At 42.1% G+C, this 27,390-nt stretch overlaps 1 protein-coding gene across 1 annotated transcript in view; it reads left to right on the top strand.

Moving 5' to 3' along the window:
- LOC139415556 (gamma-aminobutyric acid receptor subunit rho-1-like) overlaps positions 1 to 23,442 on the top strand; it is a 30,664-nt gene extending 7,222 nt beyond the window's left edge. Inside the window, exons 2-10 of the mRNA XM_071163665.1 lie at positions 752 to 802; positions 3,740 to 3,846; positions 14,733 to 14,800; positions 15,001 to 15,224; positions 20,889 to 20,971; positions 21,108 to 21,248; positions 21,644 to 21,796; positions 21,975 to 22,171; positions 22,304 to 23,442. Coding sequence (XP_071019766.1) covers positions 752 to 802; positions 3,740 to 3,846; positions 14,733 to 14,800; positions 15,001 to 15,224; positions 20,889 to 20,971; positions 21,108 to 21,248; positions 21,644 to 21,796; positions 21,975 to 22,171; positions 22,304 to 22,597 — 1,318 coding nt within the window. The 3' untranslated portion in view covers positions 22,598 to 23,442. The remainder of the gene's footprint in view (positions 1 to 751; positions 803 to 3,739; positions 3,847 to 14,732; positions 14,801 to 15,000; positions 15,225 to 20,888; positions 20,972 to 21,107; positions 21,249 to 21,643; positions 21,797 to 21,974; positions 22,172 to 22,303) is intronic.
- Positions 23,443 to 27,390: the final 3,948 nt, after the last annotated feature.

Genomic DNA, 27,390 nt, shown 5'->3' with positions numbered 1-27,390 from the left:
GGCCGTGCGAACATTGCTTGGATTGTTTTGCCAGCTATTTACTATGAGGGGGGAACTGCCCCAATGGAATCACATTAGCATAAATTATAACAGCACAAAGTAAATGGACCGTCCTGGGGTGCTCAAATGTGTGTCAGAACTTCTGGGTCTGCTCTAGTCTCCCTCCCAATGAGTCTGGTGCTGAGAGAAAGTCAAGGTTTTGAAAATCCAGTTAAAAATCATGTTCAAACTATTTAGTAAATGTTGTATACAAATACAATTTATAAAGTGAATCTGATCACTACTGTGCATGGTTCTCCCTTTACTGCAACTTTTTCACTACGTTTCGGTAGTGACAAATGTAGTGCCTAACAAGCAATTTAGGACACTATTTTCAAATATGCAATACAAACAAAGTGTGTGAGGAGTAGATCTGTCTGACATACTGTAAATTGGAAGAGATGTGCGCTTCAAAAATTAGAATAACCAACCCCCAATTTGCACCACTTTTTGTAGAATCACTCATATAGTGCACTACTTTTGACCAGGGCCCTATCATACTGTACTTCCCACTTTCAAGCAATGCTTTAAGCAATACTCTGTTCTACAATACTACCAACAAGTGGACGAATGCTATTGCAAATTGATTGTTGTGTTATTTTTTAAAGATGAACAGGGGGCTTCTGACAAACTCTTTTGATGAGCTGTTGGAATGGTCTATGATGTTGAATGTAGTCTCCTTTACATCTACTTTTTCTTGTTTTTCTTATAGATTCAAACGAGAAGTACCATCGACTGTACAAGGACGTCAAAAAGTTAGCAGGTAAGAATCCTTCATCTAAATACAATGTTACAGACAGAGTATAGTCGAGAGTATCTGATTTAGGGGAACAAAGCAACTATTACCACAGGATTATTTACTTAGGGCTTTAAATAAGTAAATAACTATTTGGATGGGATTAGATTTCATGGGGAACCTCAGGTAATGTAATTATGTGCACGAGCACAAATCATCACATCCGTCTTTTTAGTTCCGTCTGAATTTGTCATGCCAGTCATTTTTACTTGGCAGAAAGAAAGGTTATTATCCTAGCACTAAAAACCTACTGTTTCTCGGCAATCTCCCAGGTCCTCTGATAATACTTATCCCGTGTGAATCATCATCCCTGTGTTTTGAGGGATATTACAGTCGTGGCCAAAAGTTTTGAGAATGACACAAATATAAATTTTCACAAAGTCTGCTGCCTCAGTTTGTATGAAGGCAATTTGCATATACTCCCGAATGTTATGAAGAGTGATCAGATGAATTGCAAATTCATTGTAAAGTCCCTCTTTGCCATGCAAATGAACTGAATCCCCCAAAAACATTTCCACTGCATTTCAGCCCTGCCACAAAAGGACCAGCTGACATCATGTCAGTGATTCTCTCGTTAACACAGGTGTGAGTGTTGACGAGGACAAGGCTGGAGATCACTCTGTCATGCTGATTGAGTTCGAATAACAGACTGGAACCTTCAACAGGAGGGTGGTGCTTGGAATCATTGTTCTTCTTCTGTCAGCCATGGTTACCTGCAAGGAAACACGTGCCGTCATCATTGCTTTGCACAAAAAGGGCTTCACAGGCAAGAATATTGATAAGATTGCACCTAAATCAACCATTTATCTGATCATCAAGAACTTCAAGGAGAGAGGTTCAATTGTTGTGAAGAAGGCTTGAGGGCGCCCAAGAAATTCCAGCAAGCGCCAGGACCGTCTCCTAAAGTTGATTCAGCTGCGGGATCCGGGCACCACCAGTACAGAGTTTGCTCAGGAATGGTAGCAGGCAGCTGTGAGTGCAACTTCACGCACAGTGAGGCAAAGACCTTTGGAGGATGGCCTGGTGTCAAGAAGGGCAGCAAAGATGCCACTTCTCTCCAGGAAAAACATCAGGGACAGACTGATATTCTGCAAAAGGTACAGGGATTGGACTGCTGAGGACTGTGGTAAAGTCATTTTCTCTGATGAATCCCCTTCCCGATTGTTTGGGGCATCCGTAAAAATGCTTGCCCGGAGAAGACAAGGTGAACGCTACCATCAGTCCTGTGTCATGCCAACAATAAAGCATCCTGAGACCATTCATGTGTGGGGTTGCTTCTCAGCCAAGGGAGTGGGCTCAGTTAACATTTTTGGCTAAGAACACAGCCATGAATAAAGAATGGTACCAACACATCCTCCGAGAACAACTTCTCCCAACCATCCAGGAACAGTTTGGTGACGAACAATGCCTTTTCCAGCATGATGGAGCACCTTGCCATAAGGCAAAAGTTATAACTAAGTGGCTCGGGGACCAAAACATCGATATGTTGGGTCCATGGCCAGGAAACTCCCCAGACCTTAATCCCATTGAGAATTTGTGGTCAATCCTCAAGAGGCGGGTGGACAAACAAAAACCCACAAATTCTGACAAACTCCAAGCATTGATTATGCAAGAATGGGCTGCCATCAGTCAGGATGTGGCCCAGAAGTTAATTGACAGCATGCCAGGGCAGATTGCAGAGGTCTTGAAAAAGAAGGGTCAACACTGCAAATATTGACTCTTTGCATCAACTTCATGTAATTATCAATAAAAGCCTTTGACACGTATGAAATGCTTGTAATTATACTTCAGTATTCCATAGTAACATCTGACATAAATATCTAAAGATAATATCTAAAGCAGCAAACTTTGTGGAAATTAATATTTATGTAATTCTCTAAACTTTTGGCCACGACTGTACAGAGTTTAACAGGTGCTGCAACCATGGGTAAGAACATGGGGGGGAAATGTATGCTTAAACAAAGTGCTATGTATGTAGCCTACAGATGAATGATCTGTTTTGTCACATATCAACTTTCCTAGTGCCATACTTCCTTTAAAAAAAGCGGATGCTATTGTGCCAATGAATTCATAAATTGCCAAATATGTCAGTTAATGAAATGTCTGCAAAGGTTACAGTTCATGGTTCTTATAGATATGTATTATTATTTAGACTTTCTCTGAAGACCAATAGGCCAATATTAGGCTATTCCGAGGCTCCGTCATAACGGTCCATTTTGAATGAGAATTTTGTTTTATTACCGGGGCAGTTTGGTAAAACAAATCCCGTCCGACTCATCTACTGTAAAAATGGACATACTGGGATAATAAAGACATAACCAACGTTCTATAGTAATACTAGTCCCTGGCGAATAGGGCTAAGATCACAGCTTTTGTTAAAGTATACTCATAGTATAAAATAGTTGGCTTTGAAGCAACTAGCTAAACCTTGTGCAATCTAGCCTTTTCCTTAGTATCTGCAGGGTCAGGGCAAATTCATATGCCCTGTGATGCATAGCTACAAATTTATATGAAAAAAGACTACCCTAATGAATTAATCCTCAAGAATATGATCGGAATTCTATGGACATCCTGATAAGCTTATAGCTGGTAAGCCCCTTTAACTTCTGATGACAATGGGGGGAGGCTAGACACCTGTTGTGTGTGTCTGTGTATGGCTCCATTCCATAGGATAAGTTGTCTTGATATAGACGGAGTACCAGTCTGTTTGTGCATTCATGCCAACTTCTCGTCACTCATTGTCATGCTAATCATGTTTGGTTTGACAATGACAGTAATGGAATTGGCAAGAGCACAAACAAATCTGGGACTAGTCAGTATGCTATAGAGGTTCAGAGACAATGACAAGAAGTGTCATTTTAAATATTGATTGTTTTATTGATCATGTTTCTCCACTCCTCACAGCCCTATACTGAGAAGAAGTCCAGATATGACCAAAACCACCATGACAAAGTCAGAGCAGCTCTTAAGCATAAATGACCACGACTTCACAATGAGGCCTGGCTTTGGAGGTGAGATTTTTTAACTGTGCTTTACTGTGTGACGTACAAATTATAATGATCATTATTGGTAAAATTCTAGAGTTCTCTGATATCTGATGACAACTCTTATTTTTGGACTCCCGAGTGGCGCAGTGGTCTAAAACACTGCATCTCTGCATCTCACTGCAGTACCTGGTTCAAATCCAGGCTGCATCATATCCAACCTTGATTGGGATGTGGCGCACAGTTGGTCCAGTGTCGTCTGGGTTTGGCCGGGGTAGGATAAGAATCAAATAAGAATTTTAAATAAGAATTTGTTCTTAACTGACTTGCCTAGCTAAATAAAGGTTTAATTTTAAAAAGTATAATAATGACTTGCATTGGAAAATTCAGTCATGCATTGGAAAATTTCAACTGTCATTACTCAAGTTAAGATTTGGCCTGTTCTCGGGAACTCAGGAAATCCATCAAATCCATTTTTATTTGTCACATGCTTTGTAAACAACAGGTATAGACTAACAGTGAAATGCTTACTTACGGGCCCTTCCCAAGGGCCCCATGGGAAGCAGATACATTAGAAGCGGAAGTACACGTATGGGTCGTTCCATCTCAAAAACACAAGAAAGAGGATTTCAACACCCACCAACTCAGATTGTTCTGAAATGGTTTCTGTTGTTAGAAACAGAACATTATTTTGTTTAAATATCGGTAGCCGATGTGAGCAGGACCTTTAAACAGGTCAACATTCACAAAGCCTCAAAGCATGCATGGACCAACTGGCAAGTGTCTTCAGTGACATTTTAAACCTCTCCGTAACTGAGTCTGTAATACCTACATGTTTCAAGCAGACCACCATAGTCCCTGTGCCCAAGGAAGCGAAGGTAACCTGCCTTCACTTCCTTGCTTTGAAAGGCTGGTCATGGCGCACATCAACAGCTTCCTCCCGGATACCCTAGACCCACTCCAATTCGCATACAGCCCCAACAGATCCACAGATGACGCAATCTCAATCGCACTCCACGCTGCCCTTTCCCACCTGGACAAAAGGAACACTTATGTGAGAAGGCTGTTCATGGACTACAGCTCAGCATTCAACACCATAGTGCCCATGAAGCTCATCACTAAGCTAATGAACCTGGTACTAAACACCTCCCTCTGCAACTGGATTCTGGACTTCCTGACGGCCGCCCCGAGGTGGTAAAGGTAGGCAACAACACGTCTGCCACGCTGATCCTCAACACTGGGACCTCTCAGGGGTGTGTACTTAGTCCCCTCCTGTACTCCCTGTTCACCCAGAACTGCGTGGCCAAACACGACTCCAACGCCATCATTAAGTTTGCTGACGACACAACAGTGGTGATCACCAACAACGATGAGGCAGCTTATAGGGAGGAGGTCAGAGAACTGGCAGTGTGGTGCCAGGACAACAGCCTCTCCCTCAATGTGAGCAAGACAAAGGAGCTGATCGTGGACTACATGAAAAGGAGGGCCGAACAGGCCCCCATTAACATCAACGGGGCTGTAGTGGAGCGGGTCAAGAGTTTCAAGTTCCTTGGTGTCCACATCACCAATGATCTATCGTGGTCCAAACACACCAAGACAGTCGTGAAGAGGGCACGACAAAACCTTTTCCCCCTCAGGAGACTGAAAAGATTTGGCATGGGTCCTCAGATCCTCAAAAAGTTCTACAGCTGCACCATCGAGAGCATCCTGACCGGTTGCATCACGGCCTGGTGTGGCAACTGCTCGGCATCTGACCGTAAGACACTACAGAGGGTAGTGCGTACGGCCCAGTACATCACTTGCCAAGTTTCCTGCAATCCAGGACCTATATAATAGGCAGTGTCAGAGGAAAGCACATAAAAGTGTCAGACTCCAGTCACCCTAGTCATAGACTGTTCTCTCTGCTACCGCACGGCAAGTGGTACCGGAGCTCCAAGTCTAGGACCGAAAGTCTCCTTAACAGCTTCTACCCCCAAGCCAAAAGACTGCTGAACAATTAATCAAATGGCCACCGGACTATAACATTGACCCCCCCCCACACATTTGTTTTGTACACTGCTGCTACTCACTGTTTATGATCTATGCATAGTCACTTCCCCCCTACCTACATGTACAAATTACCTCTAACTTGTACCCCAGCACACTGACTCGGTACCGGTACCAACTGTATATAGCCTTGTTATGTTATTGTGTTACTTTTTATAATTTTTTACTTTACTATTTTCTTAACTCTTGAACTGCACTGTTGGTTAAGGGCATATAAGTAAGCATTTAAGGTCTACACTTGGTCTACACTAGACGGTAAGGTCTACACTTGTTGTGACAAATAAAGTTTGATTTGATCTTTGAGAAGTTAAGCTAATTGATTGCATCCAAATTGGCTATTTACATTTATAGGATTCATATAAAATTCAATAAATATAGTACCTAACATTCGATTTGGACCCCAAAAAATTCGAACAATGAGTTAGACATGAGGAATCCAAAGCAATGGTCAAAAGCCTCCCACAGACCCTTCACACCTGACGCCAATCCCATCGAACGAGTATATAGTATCAGTTCTCTATGTCTGACAAGTAGTATGGAGCTGCGGCTCAGAGTATTGTTTCTTCATCCTATGTAATGTGTTCCCAGTGAATTTGGTGATGTTGTTTTTCCCCTGTTCAGAGAAATTGTTAGGTTTATGTCCCATCCTACATCCTGATATTACCAGGTTCTGACCACTAGATGGGTTCCCCCCTCAATGTTACAGGGCTAGTTCACCCAAATTAATAAATAGGATGCCACCCAAATTAGAAAATGACATATTCTTCCACTGCTCTGTCGTTCGCTACATACTTTAGTCTGAGACTGCCATCATTGAAGTCGTTTGTGGATCATCTCAGAGTATCAAAGTCAATGAAACATTTTTAAACCTCTGCTTTACCTACATGTGTTCTGTATCTGGTCCAACCCATCAGTTTCTGGACCAGCCCAATCGACCAATCATAAGGAATGTGTTCACATTCAGTGAAGAGTCGAGGAGGTACCCAGATCCAGACTCATTACGGAGAATAAATGAACATCTCTGAGTGTGGCATAGTGTGTTTGGCCAGAACAAGGAGTATGGGTAGCCTGGCAAGTCTATGGACAAGGTATGACTGTAATGCATGCGTTGGTTTTGTTGTCCACTGTTTCAAATGCAAACCTTTTTGCATTTGTGGCACAAATACAATGCTAGTCAATGGTACCTATATTAACATTTTCGTCCAAATCATCCTGAAGTAGCTAAAAAAGTATTGTTAACTCAATGATGTTGCTTATAGAGGATTTGGATATGAAGTGTGAAAATGCTAAAGATACCATTGACTTAGTTAGCATTTGAAACAGTGGCCAGATAAACAAAACCAAAGCATGGGTTGCTGTCATACCATGTCCATAAACTACCTACATGGTAAGGAAACCAATATGTCATTTTGTAATTTGGGTATAAAAAAAAGTTTCTTGTTAAAAGTAGTCCTTGTGCATAGAGTTGTATGGTTTGTTAAACTTTGAAATCAATGGATTTTGTTTAGCATACATTTTAAGATGAAAAACCAGAGTCTCGGTGTTATTCCGTTACCATGGAATTGCCCACATATGGATGTTTCCATCCCAAAAGGGGATAAAAGGGGATATATTGGGCTGCAATTTAAGTTCCAAAATAATTAAGATTCTAGAATAATCTATACAGACAACGAATCGTAACAGACGTAAACATTACCAGAGTTGGGAAGGTTACTTTCTAAATGTTATCCATTACAGTTATTACTGTCCAAAATTGTAATTGAACTTTTGGATTACCCAAACTCAGTAATGTAATCTGATTAATTTCAGTTACTTTTAGATTACTTTCCTCTTAAAAGGCACCAGAAGAAGACAAAAATGACCCAGCAAACGCATTTAGTGTGTCATCATAGTGGTCTCTGACTTGTGGTCTCTGACTTGTGGTCAGACTCGCTCAGGTGGAATAAACTTAAACTTGCAGCATTTTTTTCAATGCTGAATTGAATGTCATTGAGAAAACTAAAATGTGTCATAATGTATTTTTTTCCGCAAACATCCTTTCAGAATCTAAAAGTAATTCAAGAAGTAATCATATAGTTTTTCAAAAGTTTCTGTAATCTGATTTACAATATTTTAGCTGGTAACGTAACTAATTACAGTTACAGTTTTTTGTAAGCAGATTACATGTAACTGATTTGTTGTATCTTTGACATGTAATCAGTTACACCTCAACTCTGGACATTACACATGTAGTGTATTCCTCTGTGGCGTTTAAAGCCAGTGAATAGTTGATGTGCTATTGCTCCTTGTGATATGAAGTATTTTACAGAATATTGACTCAGCCATGTATTAACAATATAAATGCAATATATCTGATATATCAAAATGTGTGAATCTGCATCCGAGCATGCAATAACATTGCCACATCATTTTGTAATAAGAGACAATGGCTCATCCACATGTTTAGTTTTATTGTATGTAGGCCCTTAAAGCAGAGTTATATTTATTTGATTGTTTTACAAAAAACGTGGATAGATGGCAGCATTCATGCAAAACTGAAAGCGCAAATCACCACATTTAACCATGGCAAGGTGACTGGTTAAATGTGGTGATTTGGATGTGTAAAAACGGATGTGTACAAACAGACCAGCTATAACTTCTGTAAGGCAATCAAAGAGGCAAAACAACAGTACAGGGACAAAGTGGAGTCTCAATTCAATGGTTCAGACAGGAGACGTATGTGGCAAGGACTCCAGACAATCACAGATTATAAAGGGATTCGAGGAAAACAACATCGAGCCGTTCTCCATGGCCGACGTGAGTAAGTAATTAAAGCGTGTTAAGCCTCGCAAGGCTGCCGGCCCAGACGGCATCCCATGTCACGTCCACAGAGAATGTGCAATCCAGCTGGCTGAAGTGTTTATGGGCATATTCAATCGCTCCATATATCGTAGTCTGTTGTCCCCACTTACTTCAAGATATCCACCATTGTTCCTGTATCGAATGTAACTGAATTAAATTACTATCATAGCACTCACTTCTGTCATCATGACGTGCTTTGAGAGGCTAATTAAAGACCATATTACCTCCACCTTACCCAACACCACAGACCAACTTCGATTCTCACGCCACTCCAACAGACGACACAATCACCATCACACACTGCCCTATCCCACCTGGACAAGAGAAATACCTATGTAAGAATGCTGTTTATCGACTACAGCTCAGCCTTCAATACCATAGTGCCCTCCAAGCTCATCACTAAGCTCAGATCCCTGGGTCTGAACCCCTCCCTGTGCAACTGGGTCCTGGACTTCCTGACAAGCGAGTGGTGAATGTAGGCAACAAAACCTCAACCGCGCTGATCCTCAACACGGGGGCCCCACACGAGTGCATGCTCAGCCCCCTCCTACATGTATGGCCACGCAGGTCTCCAACTCAATCATCAAGTTTCCTGATGACACAACAGTGGTAGGCCTGATTAACAACAATGACGAGACAGTCTACAAGGAGGAGGTGAGAGCGCTGGTGGAGTGGTGGAAGGAAAATAACCTATACCTTAACGTCAACAAAAAACGAAGAAGCTGATCGTGGACTACAGGAGACAGCAGAGAGAGTAGGCTCTGAATAAATCGACAGATAGTGTGGTGAAGAAGGTCCAAAACCGCTAGGGCTCTCCAAGGGGTGGTGCGGTCTGCCCAACGCATCACTGGGGGCACACTGCCGGCCTTTCAGGACATCTACAGCACTGGGTTTCAAAGGAAGGCCAAGAAGATCATCATATAACTCAGTCACCCGAGCCACAGACCATTTACTCGGCTACTGTCCGACAGAAGGACAGTACAGGTGCATCAAAGCCAAGACCGAGAGACTAAAAAACAGCTTCTATTACCAGCCCATCAGACTGTTGAACACTCAAGACTAGCTGTCTACCATGTGATGCACACTCACTCACACAAGCTATCACACATGCACATACACATATACACACAATCTGGACCCTCTCTTTCTAAAATGATCTGCTGAAATTGTTGCAACCCCTATTACTAGCCTGTTCAACCTCTCTTTCGTATCGTCTGAGATTCCCATAGATTGGAAAGCTGCAGCGGCCATCCCCCTCTTCAAATGGGGAGACAGTCTAGACCCAAACTGCTACAGACCTATATCTATTCTACCCTGCCTTTCTAAGGTCTTTGAAAGCCAAGTTAACAAACAGATTACCGACCATTTCGAATCCCACCGTACCTTCTCCGCTATGCAATCTGGTTTCAGAGCTGGTCATGGGTGCACCTCAGCCACGCTCAAGGTACTAAACGATATCATAACCTCCATCGATAAGAGACATTACTGTGCAGCCATATTCATCGACCTGGCTAGGGCTTTCGACTCTGTCAATCACAACATTCTTACTGGCAGACTCAACAGCCTTGGTTTCTCAAATGATTGCCTCGCCTGGTTCACCAACTACTTTTCTGATAGAGTTCAGTATGTCAAATCGGAGGGCCTGTTGTCCGGACTTCTGGCAATCTATATGGGGTTGCCACGGTGTTCAATTCTCGGGCCAACTCTCTTCTCTGTGTACATCAATGATGTCACTCTTGCTGCTGGTGATTATTTGATCCACCTCTACGCAGACGACACCATTCTGTATACTTCTGGCCCTTCGTTGAAAACTGTGTTAACTAAATTCCAGATGAGCTTCAACTCTCCTTCCGTGGCCTCCAACTGCTCTTAAATGCAAGTAAAACTAAATGCATGCTCTTCAATCGATCGCTGCCCGCATCTGCCCGCCCGTCCAGCATCACTACTCTGGACGGTTCTGACTTAGAATATGTGGACAACTACAAATGCCTAGGTGTCTGGTTAGACCCTCCTTGCAGACTCACATTAAACATCTCCAATCCAAAATTAAATCTAGAATCAGCTTCCTATTTCGCAACAAAGCATCCTTCACTCATGCTGCCAAACATACCCTGGTAAAACTGACCATCCTACCGATCCTCGACGATATCATTTACAAAATAGACTCCAACACTCTACTCAACAAATTAGATACAGTCTACCACAGTGCCATCCGTTTTGTCACCAAAGCCCCATATACTACCCACCACTGAGGTCAGGGCTTTATGATGGCCACTCCAATACCTTGACTTTGTTGTCCTTAAGCCATTTTGCCACAACTTCGGAAGTATGCTTGGGGTCATTATCCATTTGGAAGACCCATTTGCGACCAAGCTTTAACTTCCTGACTGATGTCTTGAGATGTTGCTTTAATTTTTCCACATAATGTTCCTCCCTCATGATGCCATCTATTTTGTGAAGTGCACCAGTCCCTCCTGCAGCAAAGCACCCCCACAACATTTTGCACCAAAGTATGTTCATCTCTAGGAGACAGAACGTGTCTCCTTCCTGAGCGGTATGACGGCTACGTGGTCCAATGGTGTTTATACTTGCATACTATTGTTTGTACAGATGAACGTGGTATTCAGGCATTTGGAAATTGCTTCCAAGGATGAACCAGACTTGTCTACAGGTCTACAGTTTTTTTTTCTGAGGTCTTGGCTGATTTCTTTTGGTTTTCCCATGATGTCAAGCAAAGAGGCACTGAGTTTTAAGGTAGGCCTTGAAATACATCCATAGGTACACCTCCAATTTACTCAAATGATGTCAATTAGCCTATCAGAAGCTTCTAAAGCCATGACATTTTTTTCTGGAATTTTCCAAGCTGTTTAAAGGCATCGTCAGTATGTTAACTTCTGACCCACTGGAATTGTGATACAGTGAATTATAATTGAACTAATCTGTCTGTAAATAATTGTTGGGAGAATTACTTGTGTCATGCACAAAGTAGATGTCCTAAACGACTTGCCAAAACTATAGTTTGTTAACAAGAAATTTGTGGAGTGTTTGAAAAATGAGTTTTAATGACTCCAACCTAAGTGTATGTAAACTTACGACTTGAACTGTACATGTCATTGTTAGTTTAGCTTGTGTAAATTTGTATAAATTGCATTTTGATTCTGCTACGCTGCTGTTTGAGTTGTTAATTGGATTCTTCTTGCCGTTCTTGATGTCTTTAAAATAATATATATATTTACATTTTAGCTGTTTGGCATTTGAGTGCATTGTTAGGAGCAAGCAACATAAGCATTTTGCTGCACCACAATAACACCTGCTAAACTGTGTACGCAACCAATAAACGTTGATTTGATTTGGGTTATACGTACCAGTCAAACGTTTGGACACACCTACTCATTCCAGGGTTTCTCTTTATTTTTACTATTTTCTACATTGTAGAATAATAGTGAAGACATAAAAACTATGAAATAACACATATGGAATCATGTAGTAACCAAAAAAGTGATAAACAAATAAAAATATATTTGAGATTCTTCAAACTCGCCACCCTTTACCTTGATGACAGCTTTGCACACTCTTGTCATTCTCTCAACCAGCTTCATGAGGTAGTCACCTGGAATGCATTTCAATTAACAGGTGTGCCTTGTTACAAGTTAATTTGTGGAATTTCTTTCCTTCTTAATGCGTTTGAGACAATCAGTTGTGTTGTGACAAGGTTGGGGTGGTATACAGAAGATAGCCCTATTTGGTAAAAGACCAAGTCCCTATTATGTCAAAAACAGTCCATGTAAACAACTTTTAAAGTTTCTTCAAGTGCAGTCGCAAAAAACATCAAGCGCTATAATGAAACTGGCTCTTGTGAGGACCGCCACAGGAAAGGAAGATGCAGAGTTACCTCTGCTGCCGAGGATAAGTTCATTAGACTTAACTGCACCTCAGATTACAGTCCAAATTTGAGATTTTTGGTTCCAACCTCCTTGTCTTTGTAAGATGCAGAGTAGGTGAACGGATGATCTCCGCATGTGTGGTTCCCACCGTGAAGCATGAAGGAGGAGGTGGTGTGGGGTTGCTTTGCTGGTGACACTGTGTGATTTATTTAGAATTCAAGGCACACTTAACCAGCATGGCTACCACAGCATTCTGCAGCGATACGCCATACCATCTGGTTTGCGTTTAGTGGGACTATCATTTGTTTTTCAACACTACAGTGACCCAAAACACACCTCCAGGCTGTGTAAGGGCTATGTGACCAAGGAGAGTGATGGAGTGCTGCATCAGATTACCTGGCGTCCACAATCACTCGATCTCATCATAATTCAGGGGGTTTGGGATGAGTTGGACCACAGAGTGAAGGAAAAGCAGCCAACAAGTGCTCAGCATACAGTATGTGGGATCTCCTTCCAGACTGTTGGAAAAACAACTCTCATGAAGCTGGTTGAGAGAATGCCAAGAGTATGCAAAGCTGTCATCAAGGCAAAGGGTGGCTAGTTTGAAGAATCTCAAATATATTTGTATTTGTTTATCACTTTTTTGGTTACTACATGATTCCATATGTTATTTCATAGTTGTGATGTCTTCACTATTATTCTACAATGTAGAAAATAGTCAAAATAAAGAGAAACCCTTGAATGACTGGTACTGTATATGTAAGAGATATGAATAAATGTTGTATTGCTACCTCATGGGATACACAAACAAAATGAGTGGTTCCTTTTTAAATCCCTTTAAGGGAGATGAGCTCTTTCAGCTGTCTGCAATATGACATTTCAACCCAGGAAGGATTATAAAATGCAACCACTAAATATTGGAGAGCCTCCAGATATGTTTGTGTCTGGCACGGCTGAGTTGGTTTTTTGGAACACTGTGGCCTAATTGTGTTTTTTTTGCAGGGCACTGGATGAAGGGACTAATGGAGCAAAAACTCATTGTTTTAAATAGAATTGTCTAGATAAAAATGCCCCCTAAATACAGCTACGTAATCGAGACAGCTTTTATTACATTGTTACAACAATGGAGAGATAATCTTAGCAAGCTATTGACTTGTTTTTCTCTGTGTTGATTTGTGATCCCTACCCGGGGACGTTTCTAGGATTTGACGACATTGGGGGCTTAGCCCAAAGCCAGAGGGGAACCCTGGTAGGGAGGTTTGGGGGCATCCTCCCCCAGAAGAAGGAACATTAGAATTTTAACAGCTAAATGCATCAATCTGGTGCACTTTGAGATGAACATTGAGAGATTAGATCTACTAAGAATTTTGTAAAACAATAAAAAATAAAAATAAAGAGTCTACTCATGCCAATTGAACTATCAAAAAATGTGCGCAAGGGGTCTGTTCCAAAATATCACCTTTTTTAAATGACCATGGTTCCACACGTTTTGCAGTCTGGGAAGAAATATCCTTTCAATTTCATTCTGTTATATTCCATTATATTTTTACTATAAAATGTCAAATATGTGTGTGTTGACTGTGATAAGGGCATGGGAGAATAAGTGTGTATTGTCTGTTAATAGGGTGTGTTCGTAAATTCACTCTGGCAATCTACTCCGAGTTCAGAGCACTGGTTTGAGAGTGCCAGACTCTGGTTTGAGAGTGCCAGAGTGACGAATAATTGATACATTTACAAACGACATGTCGTGCCTGTTGTTATGACAGGTGCCAGTAAACATTGTTTAAAAACGTAATTCAATTGTTGCCAGTAACACAGTTACAATCACTAACCCTCTTAATAACATGGAAAGTCTTACCAGCTCTGCTAGGGCAAGTTAAATTGTCAGAGTGACCTGTTTTCTGAACTTCTCTGTGTCTGTAAAGTAGCTAGCAAGCTAGCCAATGTTAGCCAGTTAGCTTGGGTGCTTGACTGACTTAAATAAACAAATTAAGTATACACTTATCTACCCCAACCATTAACAACTTAAGCTATTTATGGAAACAAGTTACATTACAATTAACATATCTGAATGGTTTTGTTTACTTATGCATTATGTTTTTGTTTTAATTAAGCTAGGATTTGAGTTGTGTATCTTTGCAGGACACACTGTTCAAGTTGGAGTTGATGTTCAGGTAGAAAGTCTGGACACAATTTCAGAAGTTGACATGGTAAGTGTTTCTATACTTTCTGTAAGCTGTGATGTAAACCAAGATAAAGCTGTCCTTCATAGATGCATAGATCAACCATACTTTAATTTGATGAATTGGAAAGAAGAGGAGAAGACATTTATAGTGTATCCCATTCATTGTGGTTATTAATATGTGATGGCTCTGTTGAAATTGCAGCATTGTCATGCTCTGTGTTTCAGGACTTCACCATGACCCTGTATATTAGGCACTACTGGAAAGATGAGCGCCTTTCTTTCCACAGCACCACCAATAAGAGCATGACCTTCGACGGGCGCCTGGTCAAGAAGATCTGGGTGCCTGACCTGTTCTTTGTCCACTCCAAGAAGTCTTTCACACACGACACCACCACAGATAATGTCATGCTGAGAGTCTACCCTGATGGCAAGGTGCTCTACAGCTTAAGGTACCAATTGACCTGGTCAGAGTCGAACATTGGTTTTGTTCTTTGCTACATGGTTGACACTGACAATCAGTTTGAAGCATACTGGTATAATAGAAAGGGTTTGGTGAACCACACTTGCACGATGAGTAACCTTGCCTGAGACTGGAAAATGTGTGTTAATTTTAATAATGGATTGGATTTACAGTATATAGAGCCTTTCTCCCTACTGAGGTACTCAAAGCTCTTTACATAGTAAAGGGAGAACTCACTTCATCCACCATCAAAGCTAGGCATCAGGAGGCTTAGATAGTTTTGTGGCACACAAAATACCCTTGTGAACACTAGTAGGTACAGTAACTTGTTATGTAAAATAAGTCCAGACAAAGCCTACAAATGATGGGTGGAATGAGCTAGCTAGGTCTGATCACTTTTTGGAATGGAAACAACTGAAGAGAAGCTTGTGCTGTTTGTAAACACTAGTCTTTGCCAACTGACAATTTATTCTCAAAAGTGATTTCATTACGCAAATCACAGAGGTGCCAGCTGAGACAGGCTAAATTCAACACTTTCATGCTTTGTTTTTACACATTAGCAATTTGCAAATTAAAACATGCTGTGATGCTGTTATGGATCAGGGTCCTGGCCAAGTGCCTATATATATCTCTTAACCAAGACGTGCAGTTTGTATTTCATGACAACATGATGGATGTGATGAGAAACTGTCAGTAAAGTATAGTAAATCTGCAGACAGAGATTGAGTTTGTCATTTTGGTGAGTAATCAGAATGCTGGAGCCAAGAGATTTGTAATCCACAGTTGGTCCATTTGAGAGCCTTGGCAGCAAGAGCCAGTATCAAGATGTCTGTGTCAGTAGCTCCCTCTGCTGGCAGTCAGAACACACTGCATACAGTCTTATTGACACCTGTGGGCACTGATAGTAAGTAGCGTCATGAACACTTGACCGTCATGCTAAGATAATAGTGTAAATAGCCATCAAGACAGACTCTGGTCTTGCGACTTTGAACTATGCCCTGGTATACACATAGGCCATCTGTAAATACCAACCTTGAGGTGTATTATAGAATTTCTCTGTTCTTACAGATGTATTGGACTTGTGTAGTGACAGGGTGGTGTGTGTTCTACTATAGATACCATGCAGGCTCATCAGTAGGGTTAATCTCTCGGAGGGCTGGAACCAGAGATTTATGTTCCAGAAGGAAGCAGATTTGGAGAGTAACCAACTGTTTACTGTATGTGGATCTTCCTCCCAGAGGATCCAGTGTAGCGACGGGTCTCTTCTACACTGTGCTGGATTATCTTGGCTATTTTGATCTATTTATCCCTGAATTTACTCATCCCCCTGACTCTGTGTGTATCTGTCTGAAATATAGTGAAACAATAAGGCCCAAGGGGGTGTGGTATATGGCCAAATACCACGGCTAAGGGCTGTTCTTATGCACAACACAATGGAGTGGAGTGCCTGGATACAGTGGAGTGCCTGGATACAGCCTTAGCCGTGGTATATTGGCAATATACCACAAACCCCTGAGGAGCCTTATTGCTATTATGAACTGGTTACCAAAATAATTAGAGTAGTAAAAATAAATGTTTTGTCATACCCGTGGTATACGGTCTGATATACCACGGCTGTCAGCCAATCAGCATTCACGGCTCGAACCACCCAGTTAATAATATACACAACACATATTCACCCACATCCCCAACTGATTTCTCTTTGCCATTATTGTATTATACTACATTGCTCTGTGCAGTGGCGATTTTAGCATGTAAATCTTTCTGGGGCAAACTCTCCCAAAAAATGTTGAAGCAGCGAAACAGTTGATTCATTTACTGCCTTTTTAAAAAACATAGCTGATATGGCTGACCTGCTTAAACAAATGTGGTTTCTACTGATAATTGAGATGTACAAACAATGGCTTAAGGGAACGACAAGCGGATAAGAGGCCATCCTTAATTCCGATTAAGACATTATGAGCAAGTTAGGACAGATCAAATCAAAGTTTATTTGTCACGTGCGCCGAATACAACAGGTGTTGACCTTACAGTGAAATGCTTACTTACAGGCTCTAACCAATGGTGCGGGGAAAAAAGTGTGTGTGTGTGTGTGTGTGTGTGTAGGTAGGTAAGTAAGTAAAGAAATAAAACAACAGTAAAAATACATTTGAAAAAAAGAGTACCAAGGCTATATACAGACACATGTTAGTCAGGCTTATTGAGGTAGTATGTACATGTAGATATGATTAAAGTGATTAACTATGCATATATGATGAACAGAGAGTAGCAGAAACGTAAAAAGAGGGGTTGGCGGGTGGTGGGACACAATGCAGATAGCCCGGTTAGCCAATGTGCGGGAGCACTGGTTGGTCGGGCCAATTTAGGTAGTATGTACATGAATGTATAGTTAAAGTGACTATGAATATAAGATTAACAGACAGTAGCAGCAGCGTAAAAGAGGGGTTGGGGGCACATTTGGGTAACCATTTGGGTAACCATTTGCTTTCCTGTTCAGGAGTCTTATGGCTTGGGGGTAAAAACTGTTGAGAAGCTTTTTTGTCCTAGACTTTGCACTCCGGTACCGCTTGCCATGCGGTAGTAGAGAGAACAGTGTATGACTGGGGTGGCTGGGGTCTTTGACAATTTTTAGGGCCTTCCTCTGACACCGCCTGGTGTAGAGGTCCTGGATGGCAGGCAGCTTGGCCCCAGTGATGTACTGGACCGTACGCAGTACCCTCTGAAGTGCCTTGCGGTCGGAGGCCGAGCAATTGCCGTACCAGGCAGTGATGCAACCGGTCAGGATGCTCTCGATGTTGCAGCTGTAGAACCTTTTGAGGATCCCAGGACCCATGCCAAATCTTTTTAGTTTCCAGAGGGGAATAAGCTTTGTCGTGCCCTCTTCATGACTGTCTTGGTGTGTTTGGACCAATCTAGTTTGTTGTTGTGGACACCAAGGAATTTGAAGCTCTCAACCTGCTCCACTACAGCCCCATCGATGAGAATGAGGACGTGTTCGGTGCTCCTTTTCCTGTAGTCCACAATCATCTCCTTAGTCTTGGTTACGTTGAGGGATAGGTTGTTATTCTGGCACCACCCGGCCAGGTCTCTGACCTCCTCCTTATAGGCTGTCTCGTCGTTGTCGGTGATCAGGCCTACCACTGTTGTGTCTTCAGCAAACTTAATGATGGTGTTGGAGTCGTGCCTGGCCATGCAGTCGTGGGTGAACAGGGAGTACAGGAGGGGATTGAGCACGCACCCCTGGGGAGCTCCAGTGTTGAGGATCAGCGTGGCAGATGTGTTGCTACCTACCCTCACCACCTGGGGGCGGCCTGTCAGGAAGTTCAGGATACAGTTGCAGAGGGAGGTGTTAGTCCCAGGTTTCTTAGCTTGGTGATGAGCTTTGAGGGTACTATAGTGTTGAACGCTGAGCTGTAGTCATTGAACAGCATTCTCACATAGGTGTTCCTTTTGTCCAGGCGGGAAAGGGCAGTGTGGAGTGCAATAGAGATTGCATCATCTGTGGATATATTTGGGCGGTATGCCAATTGGAGTGGGTCTAGGGTTTCTGGGATAATGGTGTTGATATGAGCCATTACCAGCCTTTCAAAGCACTTCATGGCTACGAATGTTAGTGCTACGTGTCTGTAGTCATTTAGGCAGATTGCCTTTGTGTTCTTGGGCACAGGGACTATGGTGGTCTGCTTGAAGCATGTTGGTATTACAGACTCAATGAGGGACATGTTGAAAATGTCAGTGAAGACACCTGCCAGTTGGTCAGCACAAGCCCGGAGCACACGTCCTGGTAATCCATCTGGCCCCGCAGCCTTGTGTATGTTGACCTGTTTAAAGGTCTTACTCACATCGGCTACGGAGAGCATGATCACACAGTCGTCCAGAACAGCTGATGCTCTCATGCATGCCTCAGTGTTGCTTGCCTCGAAGCGAGCATAGAAGTGATTTAGCTCGTCTGGTAGGCTTGTGTCACTGGGTAGCTCGCGGCTGTGCTTCCCTTTGTAGTCTGTAATAGTTTGCAAGCCCTGCCACATCCGACGAGCGTCGGAGCCTGTGTAGTATGATTCAATCTTAGCCTTGTATTGAAGCTTTGCCTTTCAAAATAAATATTTGTTCAGCACTTTTGAAATGTACAGAGACAGATTTCAGAACATGGGCTGTTCTTATAGTATTCTCCCTGTATACCAAGTCAGAACTGTAGGATAAATAAAGGGGGCATATAAGCAGACAATGAAAGCTCTTACAATATTTGATGATTACATTTCTGTAAAACAGGCTATATGCTACATGTGCACCACCAAGTCAGAACAGTAGGCTAAATTATGAGGGGGAAAGGAACCAAATTATTATGGTGAGGCACATGGGCTACAAACAGCTTACTACACAACATACACTTAGTATTACTTTCTTAGCTACAGTATACATATCTCCCTGGCATATTACATAATTTATGCAGCAACTTACAAGACATACAGGTCATAGCTCTAGAAAGAGGCGAGAGTTCCCGACTTGGAATTCCGAGTTGGATGACCGTTCAAAATGTATTTTCCCAGTCGGAGAGTGTTTTTTTTCCCAGAGTTCCCAGTTGTCTTGAACTCACGGAAGTCTGAGATTTACCAGTTCTGAGTTTCCAGTTGTTTTGAATGTGGCAGAAGTCACACTGGATTGTATTCAACCTTTTATGGCCCATGGTGTTGAATGCTTATAATTTTAAGCTTGGAAAAGAGACCTTAACCCAGACTTAGACCCAACACCCACTCCACTGAATAGCAGGCTAGTGATTCCTTTGCAACGCTTGCAGTTAGCCACTGATTCCTTCCAAACCACTCATTGTTGAATTCGTGATTTCAAACTTGTTGTGTAATGGCCAATGAGCACTGATACGTTTTATCTATAATTTCTCTTCATAATTTCTGTTCGTATGAGAAGGAATGAAAAGGATTTGCCAGTAGATTGTCGACATGATTCATGATGATGACCGCTAGCTTGCTAGCTAAGATTTTGAAAGTATGATGTTGACAGGATCAGTCCAATCAAAGTTACGGTAGATATAACCTGATTTAACGTAATTTTATCTCTGGCCAATTACCTTGAGCCTTGGATGGGCACTTCTAATGTAAATCTATGGCAGCACCCAAGGGGCTTGAATTTTCGAGCTCTACCCATAGATTTTGCGGCAACGTAGTCCCAATGAGTGACAGAACACTGAGCCGATCATGGCGCAACTAGAGAACATAACCAACCCCTATTTCCGCGCCTGCCCCACCACCACAGAAGGCACTGAGCTAAGCTGAAACACCTGCATTTTGGAGGTGCCTTACTCAGGAATGCAAATAAGAGACCATGTTTATATGTGGCTTTATTAAAATTTGTAAAATATTTTTTTTACATTGTTTGCAAACTGCGTATTAATGGAAAAATAACATGCAGGTGGGGCTCAAAACAGATGGGGCCCTGAATGACGGGTCGCCACTCGCTCTGTGTATTGCTTGACCAATAGACTACTCAGCTTAGCCTGAGTACCAGTCTGTTTGTGCTATAATGTCAACTCCTTGCCAATGTTTGGCATGACAATGAATGACAATGACTGCAATGGAGCTGGCAAAAGCACAAACAGATCTGGATATACTCAACTGTCTGTGTTGTTGTTCTCATGCAGGGTGACGGTGACATCCATGTGCAGTATGGACCTGAGTCGCTTCCCTCTGGACACACAGACCTGCTCCTTGGAGATCGAGAGCTGTGAGTCTCTGCTCTAATGATGTCACTTCTCTTTTGACTCTTTCTCTTCTGTCACATTCAAATCATAATCAAATTTACCTATTTATAGACTTGTTTCAAGTGGTGAACACTGAACAGCATGTCTCTTTCTTATCAGATGCGTACACGGATGACGACCTGATGCTCTACTGGAAGAAAGGGAACAATTCCCTGAGTACTGACGAAAGGATCTCCCTCTCCCAGTTCCTCATCCAGGAGTTCCATACCACCAGCAAAAAATCCTTCTACAGCAGCACAGGTACGGCACTGAAGACTGACACAACACATGCTGTTCACTGTGATTTATCAAGGTTGTGTTTCTGTAATGATAATGTAATGCAGGCAGTGCAATGTACACTATAAACTTGGATTAGCTAACACAACGTGCCATTGGAACACAAGAGTGATGGTGGCTGATAATGGGCCTCTGTACGCCTATGTAGATATTCCATAAACAATCAGCCGTTCCCAGCTACAATAGTTATTTACAACATTAACAATGTCTACACTGTGTTTCTGATCAATTTGATGTTATTTTAAAGGACAAAAATGTGCTTTTCTTTCAAAAACATGGACATTTCTAAGTGACCCAAACTTTTGAATGGTAGTGGATATCACTAAACATATGTAATAATCTGATCCTCTTCTCTCCAGGGTGGTACAACCGTCTGTACATCAACTTCACCCTACGACGCCACATCTTCTTCTTCCTGCTGCAGACCTACTTCCCTGCCACTCTGATGGTCATGTTGTCCTGGGTGTCTTTCTGGATCGACCGCCGGGCCGTACCGGCCAGGGTTCCTCTGGGTGAGTTAGCCCTTAGTAGTTCAGGATCTTGTTCGAAGCTTATTATGATTCTGTCTTTGACTGTACTCATGTTTCATTATTACAAAGCCTCTAATATTCTACCTTCAGTAGAATATCCTGCTGTGTCCCTAAGTTTTAACCTTTCTGATCAGACGTTGTGTGTTGTACTGTGCTCCAGGTATCACCACGGTGCTCACCATGTCCACCATCATCACTGGAGTCAACGCCTCCATGCCCAGGGTTTCCTACATCAAAGCTGTGGACATTTACCTCTGGGTCAGTTTTGTGTTTGTGTTCTTATCGGTGATAGAGTACGCTGCAGTGAACTACCTGTCTACGGTGCAAGAACGGAAGGAAAGAAAGCTACGAGAAAGGGTAAGTGCCATTATAACATTCCATGGATCCAAATAGTCTGTTCCTCAGCCTGTAAAAGATGCTCTGGGAAGGAGTTTTCGATTTCAAATGTGGGTACTGTAGCTCGGTATCTAATCCAGTGTCTGTCTGCAGCTGCCCTGCACCTGTGGCATGACCCACCCAGGCATGATGGGTAGCTACAGCGAGGATGATGTCAACAACACTGGGAACTATGGCGGTGTGTCGATGGAGAACGGCGCTGCAATGCAGCAAAGGATGATGGTCCATCTGGACTTTGAGGAGAACGACCAGATCACAGGACACGTGGGCTCCAGCGCTTACAGCAGCATGTGGATCGACACCCACGCCATAGACAAGTATTCCCGGGTCATCTTCCCTGGGTCCTATATTCTGTTCAACATCATCTACTGGTCCTGCTACCTCTAACACTGCACAGAATGGGATGGAGGTAGACATACCCACAGAACTAGAATGAATTATATTCATTCTAATGAGTTATATTAATTATATTATTTTTCTATGAAAATACCCAGGGTGTATGCACCTGGAAAGGAACCACAACTCTGACGATGTGATGATGCAAAATGCTAAACCATGGTACCTGGATTTCTGTACCTGAGATATAGAGGGCATGCCATGCACAGCACACAGACTCAAACACAGCTGTTATTGTCATTTTGAACACCTATATGTTGGTTGTTTTTTTTTTCCGTGGAAGGGATGAGTTCATGTAATGATTAATAAGTAATGGGCTGGCTTGTATCCGTAGCTTAAAACTTAATTGAGTCCACATTGAGAATTGCAAAAACTGTAATTTAGTTGAGTTGTCATTGCCAATATAAACTCAGCAAAAAAATTAACTTCCTCTCACTGTTATTTTCAGCAAACTAAACTTATGTAAATATTTGTATGAACATAAGATTCAACAACTGAGACATAAACTGAACAAGTTCCACAGACATGTGACTAACAGAAATTAAATAATGTGTCCGTGAACAAAGGGGGTGTAACGGCCGTTGGTGGAAGGTGAGGACCAAAGCGCAGCGTGGTTCGTGTTCGTCATTTATTAAATAGAACTGAACACTAAACACAAAGTAACAAAAAGAACAACCGAAACAGCTCTGTCAGGTGCAAAACAGAACGCAACTACCCACAAAACCCACGTGGGCAAGAGCTACCTAAGTATAGTTCTCAATCAGAGACAACGACAGACAGCTGTCCCTGATTGAGAACCATACCTGGCCAAAAACAGAGAAATACAAAAACATAGAAAAAAGAACATAGAATGCCTACCCTAGTCACACCCTGGCCTAACCAAAATAGAGAATAAAACCCTATCTATGGCCAGGGCGTGACACCCCTGTCAAAATCAAAAGTAAGTCAGTATCTGGTGTGGCCACCAACTGCATTAAGTACTGCAGTGCATCTCCTCCACATGGACTGCACCAGATTTGTCAGTTCTTGCTGTGAGATGTTACCTCACTCTTCCACCAAGGCACCTGCAAGTTCCCGGACATTTCTGGGGGGAATGGCCCTAGCCCTCACCCTCCGATTCAACAGATCCCAGACGTGCTCAATGGGATTGAGATCTGGGCTCTTCGCTGGCCATGGCAGAACACTGACATTCCTGTCTTGCAGGAAATCGCGCACAGAACGAGCAGTATGGCTAGTGGCATTGTCATGCTGGAGGGTCATGTCAGGAGGAGCCTGCAGGAAGGGTACCACATGAGGGAGGAGGATGTCTTCCCTGTAACGCACAGCGTTGAGATTGCCTGCAATGACAAGCTCAGTCCGATGATGCTGAGGCACATCGCCCCAGACCATGACGGACACTCCTCCTCCAAATCGATCCCGCTCCAGAGTACAGGCCTCGGTGTAACGCTCATTCCTTTGACAATAAACGCGAATCCGACCATCACCCCTGGTGAGACAAAACCGCGACTCGTCAGTGAAGAGCACTTTTTGCCAGTCCTGTCTGGTTCAGCGACGGTGGGTTTGTGCCCATAGGAGACGTTGTTGCCGGTAATGTCTGGTGAGGACCTGCCTTACAACAGGCCTACAAGCCCTCAGTCCAGCCTCTCTCAGCCTATTGCGGACAGTCTGAGCACTGATGGAGGGATTGTGCGTTCCTGGTGTGCATCGGGCAGTTGTTGTTGCCATCCTGTACCTATCCCACAAGTGTGATGTTCGGATGTACCGATCCTGTGCAGGTGTTGTTACACGTGGTCTGCCACTGCGAGGACGATCAGCTGTCTGTCCTGTCTCCCTGTAGGGCTGTCTTAGGCATCTCACAGTATGGACATTGCAATTTATTGCCCTGGCCACATCTGCATTCCTCATGCCTCCTTGTAGCATGCCTGAGGCACGTTCATGCAGATGAGCAGGGACCCTGGGCATCTTTCTTTTGGTGTTTTTCAGAGTCAGTAGAAAGGCCTCTTTAGTGTCCTACGTTTTCATAACTGACCTTAATTGCCTACCCACTAAGCTGTTAGTGTCTTAACGACCGTTCCACAGGTGCATGTTCATTAATTGTTTATGGTTCATTGAACAAGCAGTGTTTAAACCCTTTACAATGAAGATCTTTAAAGTTATTTGGATTTTTACGAATTATCTTTGAAAGACAGGGTCCTGGAAAAGGGACATTTTTTTTTGTTGCTGAGTTTAAGATGCTATATTGGATTGTTGGAAGATACATTTTTTCAAAGCCTATGAGAACTAATGCAAAAGTCACACTACAGTAGAATAACGCATTCCCTAAAAATCTTAACATTACATTTGATCATCATCATCCAGTTTCATGCAGAGCTATCCATTATGTTAGACATTATCAAATCAAAGTTTATTGGTTGCGTACACAGATTTGCAGGTGCTATGGCAGGTGCAGTGAAATGCAATCCAATAGTGCAGAATGATGTCTCGCAGATACAATAAAAATACACAAATAAGAAAAATAATCCATACAAGAATTCAATAAATAACAATCCAAGTAGATACAGTATATTACAGTGAGCATGTGTGAGCATTATGTTAAAGGTCACTCGAAAGCATCAATAATTGTACTTTTGTGAGCCAGTATGTAACGGTCGTTGTTGGTGGAAGAAGGTGAGGACCAATGCGCAGCGTGGTAAGTGTCCATATTTTTTATAAAGAAATTGAACACTGAACAAAAACAACAAAGTGAACGAACGAAACCGAAACAGTTCTGTCTGGTGCAGAATACAAACACTCAACAGAAAATAATCACCCACAAATCAAGAGTGAAAACAGGCTGCCTAAGTATGGTTCTCAATCAGGGAAAAAGATTGACAGCTGCCTCGGATTGAGAACCATACCAGGCCAAACCCAGAAATACCAACTCATAGAAAAACTAAACATAGACAGCCCACCCAACTCACGCCCTGACCATACTAAAACAAAGACATAACAAAAGAACTAAGGTCAGAACGTGACACAGTATAGGTCCTTCAGGTTGATTAAGTTAGGGAACAAAGCTATACCAAATACTTTCTGTACCAATAAGTACAGTTTTTATGAGATCAGATATACAGTAGCATCCAGAATTGCATGTCTTGGCAAATGTGAAATGTAATGTACATCAAAACAAATGGTGTCTAAATGGTTATTTCAAACTGTGCTATACAATGTCGGGATCATTTTGTGTATTGTGGTTTCAAATGGACCATTACTCCTATTTTTATTGTGTCCCCCCTTCTCTGGGTATGCTTGAATATGTATTGAATAACTACTTAATAACAGTACTTGTACAGTATTTTATCATAAATCTGTCAACTGATGAAAAATATTTTTTCTTCTTACATTATCTCCTGCATTACTTCCAGTTTCTGACCACCCTTCCCATCTATTTTAGTGTTTGATTCAACATGTGTGACAGGTAAATGGGCTATTGACATGATGATTTTGTAACTCCGTTTCTGAAACAATAAGTAATTGATTAAAATGTTTTCTTCTATTTGCTCTTCACGAATTCTGTACATTGTTCTTACATTTAAATAATAGGCTTCTGTCCAGATATGATAATGACTGTTTCATTCACATGCAATGAAATGTAATGGATGAATAGACTGAAGAAAACATCCCAGATTATGAGCATCAGTAGACTTTTATCAGATTTATTATTAAATTCCCTGAATGGAGAATATATAAACCTTCCTTTCCAATACATGTAGGCTTATCTAATGCAACATTGCTATGACATCTGTTTGCAATTAAGCCTAATTTCAACCAAAGCCTGAAAAGGTACACTACCGTAGAAAAGTTTGGGGTCACTTAGAAATGTACTTGTTTTTTAAAGTAAAGAATATTTTTTGTCCATTAGAATAACATGAAATTGATCAGAAATAAAGTGTAGACATTGTTAATGTTGTAAATGACTTTTGAAGCTGGAAACTGATTATTTTTAATGGAATATCTACATAGGCGTACAGAGGCCCATTATCAGCAACCATCACTCCTGTGTTCCAATTGTGTTAGCTAATCCAAGTTTATCATTTTAAAAGGCTAATTGATCATTAGAAAACCCTTTTGCAATTTTGTTAGCACAGCTGAAAACGGTAGTGCTGATTAAAGAAGCAATAAAACTGGCCTTCTTTAAACTAGTTGAGTATCTGGAGCATCAGCATTTGTGGGTTCGATAACAGGCTCAAAATGGCCAGAAACAATTAACTTTCTTTTGGAACTCGTCAGTCTATTCTTGTTCTGAGAAATGAAGGCTATTCCATGCGAGAAATTGCCAAGAAACTGAAGATCTCGGACAACGCTGTATAATACTCCCTTCACAGAACAGCGCAAACTGTCTCTAACCAGCAAACTGTCTCTAACCAGAATAGAAAGAGGAGTGGGAGGCCCCGGTGTACAACTGAGCAAGAGGACATGTACATTAGTGTCTAGTTTGAGAAACAGACGGCTCCCTTGTCCTCAACTGGCAGCTTCATTAAATAGTACCCGCAAAACACCAGTCTCAACGTCAACAGCGAAAAGGCAACTCCGGGATGCCGGCCTTCAGATTCAGAGACACACAATAAGCCTTTGTGAAAAATGATTGAATACTATGTTATGGTTTTATGTTATGTCTCTCTTTTTATGCTGCACTAAAATTTCTCAAAAATGATTTACTGAACTTAACTGGGGGGGGGGGGGGGGGGTCATATTTGCATGTCATGGAGCAGACTACATGTTTCCTTTAACAACAACATATATTT

This window comes from Oncorhynchus clarkii, chromosome 8 (assembly GCF_045791955.1).
Source record: "Oncorhynchus clarkii lewisi isolate Uvic-CL-2024 chromosome 8, UVic_Ocla_1.0, whole genome shotgun sequence".
Taxonomy (NCBI): domain Eukaryota; kingdom Metazoa; phylum Chordata; class Actinopteri; order Salmoniformes; family Salmonidae; genus Oncorhynchus; species Oncorhynchus clarkii.
Note: the sequence above shows the minus strand (reverse complement) of the source record. Positions and strands in the feature narration are given on the sequence as shown.